The 15,936-nt window shown below is 45.4% G+C and overlaps 1 protein-coding gene and 1 long non-coding RNA gene across 3 annotated transcripts in view; one reads left to right on the top strand and one right to left on the bottom strand.

Moving 5' to 3' along the window:
• LOC130883519 (uncharacterized) overlaps positions 1-15,936 on the top strand; it is a 72,346-nt gene that overhangs the window by 37,750 nt on the left and 18,660 nt on the right. The gene's annotated exons all lie outside the window — the stretch shown is intronic.
• Rhbdl2 (rhomboid like 2) overlaps positions 10,343-15,936 on the bottom strand; it is a 45,751-nt gene continuing 40,157 nt past the window's right edge. For both annotated transcript variants that reach the window (XM_057784047.1, XM_057784046.1), the window contains 3 exons: positions 15,850-15,910; positions 13,528-13,589; positions 10,343-10,781 (listed from right to left, as the gene is read on the bottom strand). In XM_057784047.1, the coding sequence (XP_057640030.1) occupies positions 10,602-10,781; positions 13,528-13,589; positions 15,850-15,910 (303 nt within the window). In that variant the 3' untranslated portion in view covers positions 10,343-10,601. The remainder of the gene's footprint in view (positions 10,782-13,527; positions 13,590-15,849; positions 15,911-15,936) is intronic.

A 15,936-nucleotide genomic window follows, 5' to 3' on the forward strand; every position in this document is an offset into this window, starting at 1 on the left:
GAAGGGGGAGGAGTGGAGGAAGGAGAAGGAAAAAGGGGGACAGAGGAAGCTGTACCTGTGTTAGAGGATTCCACAAGGCCAAATGACTAAACTTCAAGATTATAGATGGCGTTAAAATGTTGTAGAGCAGAGTCAAATTATCTTGGGCTAGTTTTCGTCTCCTGGAAAGCCATTCATTGCTCACCTCTGTGTCTGACCTAGCGTACTTGTGAAGGGGTCGAAGTCTTAAAATTGGTGTTGGAGAAAAACTTCATCAGCAAGCACTTGCAGAGGACTGGGGTTTGGTTCTCAGCATCCACGTGGTGGTACACCACCACCCGTAACTCCAGCTGCTGATCATCCAAAGCCCTCTTCTGACTCCCAGGGGCACCAGGCATGCATGTGGTGTACATGCATACATACATACAAACATGCTGGAAAATATTCACAAATTAAATAAATCTTAAAATGATTTTTTTTTTTTTTTGGTTTAATCTTAACACCACCAATTTTCACCATCCCAAAGCTAAGAATGCCATCAGATTCGGGATACCATCGGGGCACGCAGCTTTGGAACAGGCTACCCCAAGGGCAGACTGGGAAAGGCGGTCAAGAGCACCCAGCTACTGTGGGTTCCACTGCACCTGTTGGAGCAGCCACCACCCTGTAACCTGTCAGATGGGCCTTCACTGGGGACCCGCCCTCTGCAGCGCCCCATTTGGTGGGAGAAAAATCCTGGCAGAGTGGATCCATGACCACCAAACCAGACTCAGCCACTCGGCATGGTACATCAAGTACCGAAGGCCTCAAAACGGCTGTGCGGACCCGACTCCGGTCTGCACCGAGTCCACTGGGGAACAGCTCACAGGGCTCCGAATCTCCATCGACAGGGCCGCCCCGCCCTCACCTGGGAAGTTCTGCCGTCAGCGGTTGCTGAGGCGCTGCTCGCGCGCACGCTTGGCAGTTAGTTGGTGGAGGAGCCATCTCCGACTGGGGACAGTGAGGAAGGCCAGGGAAGAAAGAAGAAAAAGAAGGGGCAGAAAGGAAAGGGGGGCCAGCTTGATACAGAGCCTGAAAGACTGGAATCCAACAATCACTTTCCTCCCTAGTCTGAGGGTCAAACTCACTCCAGTTCTTTAGAATTGGCCAAAGTCGTGAATCTGGAGTGATGAGCAGACCATTCGCTTATTAAGATGACTGACTAAAGACCACAATTTCCTCTGGCATACTTCCTACTGAGGATCCTAAACTGTCGACAAGGGATTCAAGGTGTAACTTCTAAGGGAGACCTCGCTCCCCTCAAAAGGAACACGAAGCAAACATATTCGTCCTTCAGCGACTTGAGTGAGGTTGGAACATTTTAAAGGCTGTCCTTTCAAAAATCGGAGTCCCACAGATAAGCATCTGCAGTTGGCTGACGACGACGGCACCAACAGCTACAGGAAACCATTGGAGAAATGGCTTCGGTGCAAGGCTTCCCTCTGCTCATAACGACCTTCCGGTGCTGAGGCCAACAGTCCGTCCTCGATGGAGCTTACCGGTTGCAACTTTGAAATTACCTCCTTTTCAAAGACTTCTTTGATGGGACATTTGTAAAGGACCTGGCTCTTCGGGTCAATGACTAGAAGTATCCAGACATGTGGGACAATTTCTGAAGGACAGACTCCCCCCTCAAAGGGACCCCTTAGGATCACTTTAAAACACTTGAGATGAATCTTTTGAAATGGATACCACTCCCCCTCTACAGGATCTCCTGTTGCTGAGGCCAATGATTGGGGACCAGAGGGCATCAGCCAGTGACTGGAGGATGGAACTTTCTAAAAGACCCGATGTTTGAACCCCCAGGAATGTGGTGTCTTCAAGGGACAGGATACATAGGCTGCTGCCCGCCTGCTCTGGGGAAAGGAATGATGTGCCAATGTTAAACTGAAGAAATATTCTCATATTCTCAGCTGGATGTAATGAACACAGCCAGTCTTGGGAGTGCTGGCCAGAAAAAAAAAAAAAAGGAAAGCCGAAGTCCCAGGGTGCTAGCTAAAGTTTCAGGGTACCCTATAAGAGTTGTCTTCAAGACAGGAGGTCTTTGACTTTCACCCAGTCAGAATCACAGCCTCAAAGTCCTCCAAGTCTTGACGCAGAGAACATTCCAGAGAAGCCTGGATCTCTCACCCTTTTGCCTGGTGGCATGGGCATACCCAGAGTTCGAGTCCAGTCATCAGAGCAAAGAGCTCTTTAAGCAATGCCAGGAGTACCCAGCCTTCAAGTCTCCAAGCCCGTACCATAGTGGCTCCATGGAGTACCCAGAGTCAAGCACCAGGGCAGAGGCTACATAACAGGAATGCAGGGTTTTAAATGGGCGCCAGAGGAGCAAGGAAATCTTCCGGCACACAATCAAAATGGTTCGGAGTGGATAAAGCGCACGTTGAAACCAGATTTCCTCGGATTTGTCCTCATTCTCCTTAATGGAAAGCAGTTATATGATTTTAGATGAAGGAAGGCGGCAAAGCGCAGGGACACTGATGCCACGGGGGGGGGGGTGTCATCTAGTTGCTCTGATCTGTGTGCCCCCACCATCCTGACAAAGCTCTGATTGGCTGACAAGGCTTCCCCCGTGCCCTGGACAGGGAAGATGACTCCTCTCTGCTTCTCTAGTGTCAACTGCTATCACACGTCTGCATCACGGTGCCAAAATGAATCTCAAGTTCTCTACATTAAATCTATACCATTCTTTCCCAGAGATTGAACATCTCCAGCTTTGAAAGAAATGATCACTTTCAAGACAAGGGTGCCTACCCATCATTGACTGCCTGATGCTTGATTTCCAGTTACCTGACGCAGGTATTTTCTGACCTTACTGGGTAGTCCACTTCTTTCTCCTAAACCGGTGTGAAATTCACCGCCTCACCCCTCCAGCTCCTCATCCAGGAACTTCTCGTATTCTCATCTCTCAAACGTAAGCCAGCCTGGTCGTGCGCGCAGAGCTTAGGCAGTGTGTGCTGAACCTTATCTCATTGTGTGTTACTGGAACTGCCCGGCGAGCCTCTGTGGCGCAGCCTGCTCACGGAAGCTCTTCTTTTTGAGCAGTATTCTCCCACTCTGCCAACACTGCTGGGCTGCTCCAGATTGCAGGAGGGTCTCGGTACCACTTCTCCCGATGGCCTTCTCTTTGTGACAGTTCTGAGCCAGGGGCTGATGCCGGGACAGAACTCTACATGGTGTTCTTTGAAAGGTTCAAGGCCCAGGGCCTTCCTCCTCTTTAGCAAACTTGGTTTGGTTTCTTCCTTGGTGACAAGCTCGATTTCCGCATTGTTCTTTCAAAGGTCTTACGTTGGAATAATCTGGCTAACTTAGCTTCCATATACTTTCTATGACAACTGTAATTCTTCCCACACTTCTCTTGCCTCTAACCATGAATCACTCTGCTTGCCCATGCCCTCACTAACTGAATTTCAGCTGGATCTTCATGCCCTCCGAGATGTGTCCTGCAAGGTCACTGGTTTGTTTGGAGGTATCAGCACGTTACTTGGGACTCTCTACTTGGTTCTGTCTCACCACACTCTCTGTAAAGGTTCTATGCCACCTCCTGGTTCTTCCCTGAGTTTTTCAGCACCTTATGGAGAACATTTGGCTTTGGCTTCTATGGGTACCTTTTGTCCCTGTCTTGTGGATCTAAATGACTATTTTCTTGCTCTTTTTTTTTTTTCTCTTTTGCTAAGCAAAGCCATAGTCTTTACTCTTAAATGGTACTCAATTGTAGTTGCTGTCTCAGGCTTTTTCTTGGGGAAAACATACATGACTTTTGAAGAGAGTTTTTGTTGCACTCTGCAAGTCTGCTCCCTGATTCCAAGCATCTGGCAGAGTTCCTCTGCAGTAGGCAAGTCACCAGGGTGACTCTGTCCCAGTTTTCTCATTACTAGTAAAGGTAGGTCAGTCCAGCTATGACTAGCCCATAGTTCACCCTGCTGTTGGCTGGGGCAGCCCTGAGAAGTCTGACATCCAAGGGATTCAGGCCCGAGGTTTGGCTCCTAAATTCTTCAGGGCTCACCATAAAACTCACTCTCCTAGTCTTCAAGTGTGGGAGCCCAGAACTTGAAAACCTACTTCCTCCTCTGTCTCCTGAGGACCAGGGCTTTTCCCCTGTAAAGAGCAGAGTTTGGGGGGGTCAGTGGTTCTTCTCTCCCCATTGCTCCTACCACACCACTTGTTTCCAGTGTTTCCCCAGCCTCTTGCATGCACACTGGACCTTTGCCCTGGTCTGGGAACTGATGAACTTGTGAGACAGTCCCAGCCTTTTAGCTGCCCTGCAGTGGACAAGGATGGGGAAGAGGGCTGTGATTTAGGCTAAAGCCCATCCCAGACTCTGGTCCCCATGACTCTTGATGTTAGGAATAGCAGCATCCGTGAATACTGCCTGTATATGGAGGGGCATAGACATTCTATTGGTAGCTGAAATGTGTGTGACAGGCAGAAGGCCAGAGATAAGGGACAGAGTTCTCTGGGAAATTGGAGATGGGTGATCAGGCCTAGCTAGTTAGAGATGTCAGTACGTAGCTTTTGTCCTTAATAATCCAGGTAACTGTTTTGATCACCCAGCCAGAGCATTTTGAGTGGCAGCTGTTCAGAGCAAGATGACGCCACTTGGGAAGATTGCCCAAGGCAGCTGCCAGAATCACTTTATTCCAAGGATTTTTCTTAGGTTTCCGCTTCAGCCAGCATCCAGATTTTTGCCTCTTTGGTGAAACCAAGGAGCTTATAGAATTTGTTTGGAACTCTTTAGAATGTTTGGTCCAAACCGTTTCTTCCCCAGTCACTGTACCTAACATGGTACCTTCCATTTTTTGTTGAATCTTTTCAGTAGTGTAGGTTCCTTCGGAACCATTTTTGGTGACTCCTCTTGGTGACTGGTTTTGTCTTTCCCGGTTCTTCTAAGCTGTTTCAGTTTTGTAGGGCTATTTTTGAATTATTATGCCATTTGTATGGTGGGTATCTGGCCTACGACAGGGAAGGCTTCTTGGGTTATACTGAGCCAGTACAGCTCTGTAGAACCATTTGAGACAGGGAGACAAGTATCAAGGAAGTCACTGGTGTGAGTAACATGACCATAAAATACATGAAGTCTTTCTTATGATTATTACGATGACTTCTAAAGCAGCTTGGGGCAATGAGTCTAGGGCTGGCATTCCTAAAATCAAGTCACAAATGCCAAGCCGCTTTGTTTTTACATTTCTTTTTTTTAAAAAATTCTTGGCACACCTTTACAAAATGTGCGTGTTTACAGGTGTGTACACACACATACATGCGCACCTTTTGGAGACATTTTGTAGGTTATATTAATCCTTGGAGCTATTGTCTTTATTTTTTCTCTCTTCCTTTAAAAGAGAGGTTATCAAAGATGCAAGAACTTAGCAAATTTGAAACTTTTTTTTTTTTTTTTTAAAAAAGACTGATTTTAGTGGCTTTCCCTTGGGCACTCTCTCTAAAGGCTAACTAGCTGATGTGCTAATTTTGAGCTTGCTTCCTCGGGGGGGGAATTGCATTGACACTTTGAATTGTTAAATCTAAAAATGCAGTGTTGGGGTCAGACTGTGCTCTTCTTTACGTTACTCCGCATTTCATAGTACAGCATTTCTTTTCTCCTCCTGGTTGTGTTTTGCCCTAGAAGACAAACCTTTACAAGCAGCTTTGACTGTTGTGAGCGAGAAGAGATGGGTGGAAACTGCAAATCCACCACCCATCCCGCATAGACTTATTCCTGGGACTAGGAAAGGAGTAACTCTGTGAATCTGTGAGGGAGAATTGAATCTGTGGGGGCACATGTGTAAACATTGCAGCTTGGATGGAAAAGTATCCTGGCAGTCAGGAGCTAAGGAATATGGCAAAGTCACTGTAAGGACAGCTGCTTACAGCTCTGCCTCCAGGGAAAGGTTTCCCCAGTGCGAGTGGCAGGGAAGGGTTTCCCCATCTAAGTTGCTGCAGCTCTGCTCAGGTCCAGCAGAAGTCCCCAGGTTTGGAACAGCCTGGCTTCGCTAGGGGAAGGCTTCCCCAGTGAAAGTTGTTAGAGCTGGGCTCCCTCTGGTAAAAGTTTGACACTGCATAACAAACCTCACTCAAGAAATTTACTGGGGAGGAAGAATCCAGGAGGGTGGCTGCCTCTAGGGTAAGAAACAGCAGCAAACTGCACAGGGTACAAAGCTTATCTAGGGTTTCTTGGGGGTGAGGGGCTGGTTTGAGATTGGTAGATTTTCATGGTCTGATTCTGGGTTTAAACCCAGGGATTGGTAGGATTTTGTGCTCAGGGACCTCAGGGATTGGTGGAATTCTGCAGCCTGACTCTGGGGCAAGCTCAGGGATTGGTGGGATTTCAAGCCCTGGGTCCTGAGGTCAAGTCAGGATCAGGGTATTTTTTTCCTTGGGCCAGGTTTTGGGTCTAGTCAGGGGCAGGATGGGTTTTTTTTGTTGTTGTTGTTTATTTTTGTTTTCTTGACCCTTTTCACCCACACCAAAGCATCATACCTGAATCTCTCAAAGGGACAATGCCAATTATAAATACCTCCAGTGTGTCAAACCAAGTTCTCATAGATTTTGAACCCCTAGGAATGAAACTCTGAGATAAGACTCCAGACACAAGGTCCCGAAAACAGGACAGCAACCACAAAAGGCAGATCAAAGAAAACTAGGTGTAAACACTCCAGAGTCAACCAGTTGCAAAAATCTGTGGGGGGCTCTTCCTACACCCAAGAGCTTATTAGAGCCTTCAAACTAAGGGAAGGGTGTACTCCCTTGCCTGATCTCTATACGCTGATGGACTCCTAACACTTTCACTAGCATGGTACGATCCCACCTCAGCCTGACATCTGATGCCCAGCGTGTGCTTCAAGGACCAAGGACTCCTGATTATCCCCCGAGTATCTCCTGAATTTCAGCTTGGCTCTGTCCCCTGCTCACCTGCCTCTACCCATTCACCCAGCTCTACCTGAGCAGCTGTTTCCAGTTTCCTGCTTCCACCTCGCGGCTGAAGTCAGCAGCACCAGCAGCAAGGCCCTCCCAGAACTAGTCTGGTACATTATCAATACGGACTCTCCCTCAGCCCATGTCTGAAACCTCTTGAACTGCTACAACTCATTCTGTAATCTATAAAAATGTATATAGGCATAACTGCTTTGTACCTTGTGTGGTGTGATATGAGAGTTATCACTAGTAATTAAGATTAGAATAAAGAGCCGTCATCCAACTTGCCCAGGCTACCAAGGCAGACAGAGCATGACAGAACCAGCTCAACTAGAGCTGGAGAGATGGTTAAGAGCATACTGTTCTTGCAGAGGACCTGAGTTCAGCTCCCATCACCCACGTCAGGTGGCTCACAACTGCCTATACTCCAGCTCCAGCGGATTTGACACCACTAGCCTCTATAGGTACCCACACTCACACGCACTGATTTTCCACATAGACAACAACATGCACATATATGCATAACTTTAAAATTTTTAATGAAAAAAATATTTAAAGAAAACTGCTAAACCTTGTGACTTTATTTGCTGTTCAGTGAATCCCGCCCTTGTGGAAAGACACAGACATGCTCACCTGTGTTTCTGGCATAGTTTACGGTCCATGCTAAGGCTGAAAAAAACCCTTACAGGGTGTCCGAGAAAGATAACTTATAGCCTAACAGATGATTAAATAATTTAAAATGTGCTTTTATTAAGTACTCAGAAATCTCCAAACTGCTTTTTGATAGGCAAACTTAAAATGTAAATTTCAAAAATAAGTTTAAGATTATTCTATGTAAAAATACTTTTACATAAATTCTGGGCCTTCGTTCAATGACATCTATTTTGTCATCACTGAAATGAGATAATCCTGCTATTTAGCTATTTGATAACTGATAATACATTTGTAATTCTTTTGGTTTTGGTGGGTTTTTTTTTTTTTTTTTTTTGAGACAAGATCTCATTATGTAGTTCTGCCTAGCCTAGAACCCACTATGTAGACCTGGTTCACCTCAAACTCACCAAGATCCTCCTGCCTCTGCCTCTGAGGTGCTGGGATTAAAGGCATATGCCACCATGCCAGATCCAACATTTTGTTTAAAGAATGACTTAAAATTAGGTATTTGAATATATGGCTATGCTCTCAGGAAAGAGTTACTGGTTCTTTACGGGTCTCATTCATAAATAATGTTCTAAATGAACTCAGAAGGAAGCCTGGGGACCACTTTATTGCAGCTTTGGCAGAAACAGGGCAAGCATGCTGGAAGTCCTGCTAGTTGTCGGGAAGAGGAGAAAGAGGCATTCCTTACTGAGTCAGGGTCCAATAAAGCAAGCAAGCTTAGAGACAGAGGTCTGTGAAAAGCTGCATGGGCGAGGGTCTCCATTGACAGCAGACCCCCCCAAAGGGTTGGGTGGGCATGTTTCCAATTCATTGGGTATTTGATGAAAAGATAGAATGGTTGAGTGCAGCGCAAGGTACTGCTTTTGAATTAGAACTCTTAAGTGGGCCCACAGAAAATCTAGATACTGTGTATTATTGTATTGTCTTTGAATTGTTTGACTGCTGAGGAAGGAGCAACAGTTGCTAAAAGATATTTGGTTATAAGCACTGCTGGATTAATCCAACATATATATTTTGAAAGTGCCTTGACTTTGAAATTTAAGTCAAAAGATGTTACTTTGGAGAAGAGGTTTTGATTTTGTTTCCACAGGAAATGAGAGATTATGGATTCATTCTGGGTTAAAAATAAGGTCTGATCAAAGAAGACCCCCTGAAAAATCTCCAGTGGGAACAGATGGCCCAGATGATCCAACATTTCAGAACACCTCTGTTGCAGTTTCTTCCGAGTTCTACATCCAGAATAGCCTCAAGACTGCTGGCTGAGATGATCCAGCCTCAAAGAATACTCCATTCAGTACTTGATCATAAGCCTAAATTTTCTTTAGGTACTCATAATATTATTGGCATCCCCAATAAGCAAGAAGTAGCCTGGAAAACTATGCCTGCATTCCCAAAAATTGGATTACGGATGTTTGTCTTTGTTTAGAGTGTTGGTTACAAGTTGCTATTGATAATGGTCAGGGAAAAAAAGCTAAACAAAGATTTTAGAGTTCTTGTTTTAAAAAGAAAAAAAAAGAGGAACTGCTGTATGGTATAATGCTTTTGTACCCTGTAAAGATTTGTCTCTCATATTGGTTTAATAAAATGCTGATTGGCCAGTAGCCAGGCAGGAAGTATAGGTGGGGCGACCAGACTAGGAGAATTCTGGGAAGAGAAAAGGCTCAGTCTACAGTCATCATCCAGATGCAGAGGAAGTGAGATGAATGAAAATGCTGTACTGAGAAAAGGTCCCAAGTCACGTGGCTAAACACAGGTTAAAAAAAAATGGGTTAATTTAAGCTGTAAGAGCTAGTTAATAGCCATGCGGTGGTGGCACACACCTTTAACCCTAGCACTTCGGAGGCAGAGGCAAGTGGACCTCTGTGAGTTTGAGGCTAGCTTGGTCTACAAGAACTAGTTCCAGGACATGCTCCAAAGCTACAGAGAAACCCTGTCTGGAAAAACCAAAAAAAAAAAAAAAAAACAAAAAAAAACAAACAAACAAACAAAAAGAAACCTAATAAAAAGCCTGAGCTAATAGGCCAAACAGTTTATAACTAATATAAGCCTCTGTGTGTTTCTTAGGGACAAAATGGCTATGGGGCCAGGCAGTACAGGAACCTCTGTCTACAAAATCTGGTATATGGATATATTCCATTTTGTCGAATTTGGAGACCTATAATATGCACATCACACCATTGATACCTATTCAGGTTTTCCATGGGCAACTGCTTTGAATTCAGAAAAGGCTGATTTGGTAATCATACATTTGCTAGAAGCTATGGCCAACATGAATAAACATGTTCAGATAAAGACAGGCAATTCTCCAGCATATTTATCTACGTAAATGAAACAGCTTTTTGCTTATTATACTATAAAGCATATTGCAGGTATACCACACAATTCTACATGGCAGGCATTTATAGAAAAATCAAATCAAATGCTAAAGGATATGTTAAACAAACAGAAAGGGATGTTAAATACCCCCCAGAAATAGATTGCATAAGGTAATTTGTTACATACAAAATAACAAAAATAAAACAAAAAAACAGGGATTCATTAGAAAAAGAGTCTGGCATGGGGGTGTGGCATAGTGGGTGTAGGTGGAGTGCCAGCTCTAAGGGTGGAGGTCCTGGGGTAAGAGCACACAACCTGAAATCCCAGCTGCAATAATGGAAGCAGAGACCAGAGTTCTAGGTTCTCCTTGGATTTAACCAGTTCTTGGCCATCCTGGGATACAAGAACCAAGAGTACAACATAGATATGAAAAGAGTTTATTCTCAGGATAATACAGTTCTCGTGGAGTCTATCAAACGAGATATAAGTCTCCGTCATAGGATAATACATGCATACTCTATGCATGAAAGACTCAGTCTTTGGTTTCTAGCTTTCTCTCTTTCCTATTGGAAGCTCCCCTCAGAGGTGATGAATCGGGTGCTGTCGCATCTTCTTTGTGCTGGGATGTCTGTGTTTCTTCACAATGTTTTCCATTTCCCCCCATGTGGCACTTTTAAGAAGCTTACATCAGAGGTGAGTCAGTTTGCTGGGGACAGGAAGACGTTAAAAAACACAGCAAATAAGAGACAAGTGACATAGGCAGCAATTGCCATCCAGAACCTGGGGTCTTTGAGCAGTGTCTTGTCAAAGCAGCTGAAGACAGTGTAACCTATGGACATCCCAGCAAATCCGCCTGCGATGTGCGCAGCAAAGGACACCTTGGAGAAAGGGGAAAGAGAAATGGGTGGGGGAAATGCTAATTCCATATTTCAGCCGCAGATCTTCTACTCAGTGCAAATATCATATTTAGATCTCTGGGCTAAGACAAAGGAGACACAAAACCCTTTGTTCCCCCAGACAAGGTGATGCTGCGAAGCACAAAAAGCTGGGCGGTGGTGGCGCACACCTTTAATCCCAGCACTCGGGAGACAGAGGCAGGTGGATCTCTGTGTGTTCAAGGCCAGCCTTTTCTCAAAGTGAGTTCCAGGACAACCAGGGTTACAAAAAGAAACCCTGTCTCCAAAAAAAGTATTTTTCTTTTTTGTTTCTGTAACTTATTATTATTGTATATGTGTATTTATGATGGGGTACACACCACAGAGCACACGTGCAGGACAGTGGACGTTTGTGAGGTCAAGTCTCTCTTTCCACCGTTTTCAGGGGCTGAACAGAGGCTGTCAGGCTTGCACAGGAAGCTCAGTACACCCTGGGCCAGCTGAGCAGCTCACCAACTCTCCAACTCTCCAGCTCTCCAGCTCACCAACCCCATTCTTTCTCCCCTTTTCCTTCCTTTCCTTTCTTTCTTTTACTCTGAGGCAAGGTCTTGCTCTATAATCCTGGTTGAACTGGGACCTCAAAGAAATTCTCCTGCCTCAGTCTCCTGAGTGTTAGGAATAAAGGTATGTAGCACCAACCCTAACAAAACATGTCATTTTCACCCACTCTGTTTTTGGTTATGCATATATGTGTATTTGAGATGTGTTTACATGTGCATATGTGTCTCCATGTCTATGGGTGCACATATATATGCAAGCTGGCCTTCTCAATCAACTCTCCATCCATCCACTTTATAATTTAGTCCTGGAACTCACTATGTAGACCAGGCCTCAAACTCACAAAAATCCTCCTCCTTCTGCCTCCCAATGCTGCATTAAAAGGTGTTCACTACCATGCCTGTGGAGGTAAGATCTTTTACTTGAGCCCTGAGCTCAATGACTCCAGTAGTCTAGCTAGGCAGCTTGCCCTGGGATCCCAGTTCCTACTTACCAAGGGCTGGGAATACAGGCTGGCACATGGACTTGTTCGGCATCTATGAGAGTGTCCTTCCACAGGTACATCAAGCTCTTTATCCATTGAAGCATCTCCTCAGGTCTACGTTAGGAATTTTTTTTTTAACTTCCAAATGGATATTTGATTGCTTTAAATTGAAATTGTAGCCTCATTTGATAATGCTTTTTTGTGTTTCTTTGTTTTATTTTGTTGCTATTAGCCCAGGCTGCCCTGAACTTGTTATGTAGCTGAGGATAGCCTTGAACACCAGATCCTCCTGCCTCAATATCCTGAGGGCTGATATTACATGATGACTTTTTGATGGGAAAATAAGGTTTTCTTTGAAAAACAAAAGCAAAAGAAAGAAATTGAGCCTGGTAAGATGTCTCAGCAGGTAAAAAAGTTCTTGCCTCAAAAGTCTGATGACCTAAATTTGAATCCTAGGAGTCCTAGAACCCATGGGGAAAGCTGGATATAGCAGTGAATATTTAAAAAGAAGAAGGCCGGGCGGTGGTGGCGCACGCCTTTAATCCCAGCACTTGGGAGGCAGAGGCAGGCGGATCTCTGTGAGTTCGAGACCAGCCTGGTCTACAAGAGCTAGTTCCAGGACAGGCTCCAAAACCACAGAGAAACCCTGTCTCAAAAAACCAAAAAAAAATAAAATAAAATAAAAAGAAGAAGAAGAAGAAGAAGAAGAAGAAGAAGAAGAAGAAGAAGAAGAAGAAGAAGAAGAAGAAGAAGAAGAAGAAGAAGAAGAAGAGAGGAGGAGGAGGAGAAGCAGCAGCTGAACTGAGCGGGGTGGTGGTGACGCACGCCTTTAATCCCAGCACACGGGAGGCAGAGGCAGGCAGATCTCTGCGTTCGAGACCAGCCTGGTCTACAAGAGCTAGTTCCAGGACAGGCTCCAAAACCACAGAGAAACCCTGTCTCAAAAAAAAAAAAAAAAAAAAAAAAAAAAAAAAAAAAAAAGCTGAGAGGGTGGTGGTGGTACACGCCTTTAGTCCCAGCATTCAGGAAGCAGAGGCAGGCAGATCTCCAGGACAGCCTGGTCTACAGATTGAGTTGCAGGATGGTCAGGCCTATACAAAGAAACTCTTTGTCCCAAAAAAAAAAAAAAAAAAACCAGCTGGGCGATGGTGGCGCCTGCCTTTAATCCCAGCACTCGGGAGGCAGAGGCAGGTGAATCTCTGTGAGTTCGAGACCAGCCTGGTCTACAGAGCTAGTTCCAGGACAGGCTCCAAAGCCACAGAGAAACTCTGTCTCAAAAAAACCAAAAAAAAACCCAAAATAAACACACATACATTCGTGCATGTGTGCGCACACATACACACACACACACACACACAAGAAAGAGGGAGGGAGGAAGGAAGGAAGGAAGGGAAGGAAGGAAGGAAGGAAGGAAGGAAGGAAGGAAGGAAGGAAGGAAGGAAGAAGGAAGGAAGGAAGGATTGGGGAGGGAAGGGAAGGAAGGAAGAAAAGAAAAAGAAAGAAAGAAAGGCAGGAAGGAAGGAATGAAAGAAGAAAGAGAAAGGAAGCTGGATACAGCACTCCTATATTCCTATGGTGTGATTGGAGTCAGACGGGATGGAAGGCAAGAACCAATTCTGAAAGTTGTCCTCTGACCTCCACATACACAACATGAACATACATGTACATGTGCATGCACACACACATGAAGAAAGGAAGTAAACTCACCGGAGACCCATTTGCAGGGACAAAGAACCTTCTGTAGAGAGCAAATCCCATATCCAATGCAACTAGAAGAGAAGACACCCGATGAAGCTTCAGATCTCCACACTGGGCAGTTTTGTTCCCCTCAGCCTTGTCTTGTCTGACTCTGCTGCGGGGCCAGCTGCTATTCTCAGAGCTCTCCCTCCAGCGATTCATAATTCCCATAACAGCCCAATGAAGTGGACGTTATCAGTAACCCAGTTATGGATTTATTAATCAAAGAAGTAGTTGTTGGTTATGTTCCAGCTGATAACACTATTCTCACAGTAGACACAGAGCAAAGAGCAGATCAGATGGCACTGACCTATCGAGAGGTCGGGGGGAGTGTGCATTGCCAGGTACGTTGATTGATGCCTATAGTCCCAGTACTTGGTAGGTAGAAGCAGGCAAATTTCTGTTAGTTCGAGGCTAGCCTCCTGTACATACCAAGTTCCAGGCCAGCCAAGGCTAGAGAGGGAGATCCTATTTCAAAAACCAATCAAGCAAATAAACAAAAGACAACAGCATACCATATTACACTGAGTACGACAGAGAGAATACAGGGGAAGCGGGATTGGGGGTGTCAGGGATAGGCTGTCCTTTTAAATATTATTTTTAATTAATTTAGTGTGCGAGTGTGGGTGTGTGCGCCGGTGTGTGCCTAGGTGTGTGCCTATGTGCCACAGTGCTTGTGTGGAGTCAGAAGACATCTCGCAGAAGTCAGTTGTTCCCTGCCTCCACTATGTGGCTCCTGGGAATTGAACTCAGGATGTCAGGCTTGGTGGCAGGCGCATTTACCCACTGACTGAGCAAGACATTTCATCGGCCAGGCTGTCATGTTTTACTAGGAGGATCGGGGAAGCTCTCCAGGAATTCTTCCCTGGCTGGATCAAGCCATGTTACTGTGTAAAGCAAGAATCTTTCAGACCAAGTGAAGAACAAGCTTGGATTTCCTGAGGCAGAAACAACCCCTAACTCACCAAGAGCAGAATCATCTGGGAACTTCTGCTTTATTTTGTTCAAGATACGGTTTCACTGTATATCCCAGGATAGTCTTGAGTTTACTGTCTAGCCCAAGTGGGCCTAAACTTACAGGAATCCCCCTGCCTGGACCTCCATAGGGCTGGGATTCTGGCCAGGAGAAGTGACTCTTGGCACCAAGTACGTACTCAAAATGAAATTCTCTGGCTCACCCTAGACAGGTGAATGAGAAAGGCGAGGGTCAGTCTCCCGTGTTGCAGAGAGACTTCCAGGTGGTTCTGGACTTGAATTAAGGATGAAGAGGTAGGTGTTGGGATCAAGCGAGGAGCTGGGGAAAGATGCTCGGGGACTTCGAGACGGGGACTTTGACATACGACTGACATCTCCGTGACAGGAAGGCTTTGAGGGTCTGAGTACGGGTGACAGGAGTCTGATGAGATTTTTGGTTTGCTTGCCTTGTGGGACCAGGAAAGACTCATTCTGGCTGTTAGAAAGCAGGAACAGGAGCAGAGAGACCAGGTAGAGGATTGCCTTAGCAACCCACATGAAGGTAATGGCATTTTCTGCACAAAGGATCCAAGACACGGAACGCAACTATAGCTCACTTGGTAAAATGTTTATACCTTGCAGAAAACCCAGGGTTGGATCGTTGGCACTGTATAAAGCCAGGTAAGACAACACAGGTCTACAATCTTAGTGCTCAGGAGGTAGGAGCAGGAGAATGAGTTCAAGGTTGTCCTCAGCTACTTCTCAAGTTCAAGGTCATCCTGCTCTACCTACACGAAACTACCCAAATTGAAAATTTAGAAATTTAGGAAGAAGTTAGACTATCTCAATAGATTTTGTTTTTGTTTGTTTGTGGGTTTTTTTTTTTTTTTTGGTTTTTGTTTTTTTGAGACAGGGTCTCTCTGTAGCTTTGGAGCCTGTCCTGGAACTAGCTCTTGTAGACCAGGCTGGCCTCAAACTCACAGAGATCAGGTATCTGCTTGCCTCTGCCTCCCGAGTGCTGAGATTAAAGGCGTGCGCCACCACCGCCCAACTATCTCAGTAGCTTTTAAGCTTTTCCTTTGCAGACAAAAATCATATGCCCTCCATTGCATGAAAATGAGAATCCAGAACAGAACGCATAAGTGAAGCTATGGAGAGAGGCACAGCACACATCCAGAGTCCTGGTACATGCACCGAGGCACCTCTACCAGTGGACAGTTCTCCCCAACATTAGACTATCAACCATCCCTCATGGTGGGGTGGGGGACCCCGAGGAGCCCCTCAGAAGGCTGAGGAGGAAGAGACTGAGGGAGTAAAGTGTTCACCAAGGTCACTTACTTATCAGGATGATGACAAGCAGTCTGAAGATCCCAAAGGCAGGAATCATTTCTCGAAAATTCTGGAAAAGCGATAAGAATATGATTT

Source organism: Chionomys nivalis, chromosome 11 (assembly GCF_950005125.1).
Source record: "Chionomys nivalis chromosome 11, mChiNiv1.1, whole genome shotgun sequence".
In the NCBI taxonomy this organism is placed as follows: Eukaryota; Metazoa; Chordata; class Mammalia; order Rodentia; family Cricetidae; genus Chionomys; species Chionomys nivalis.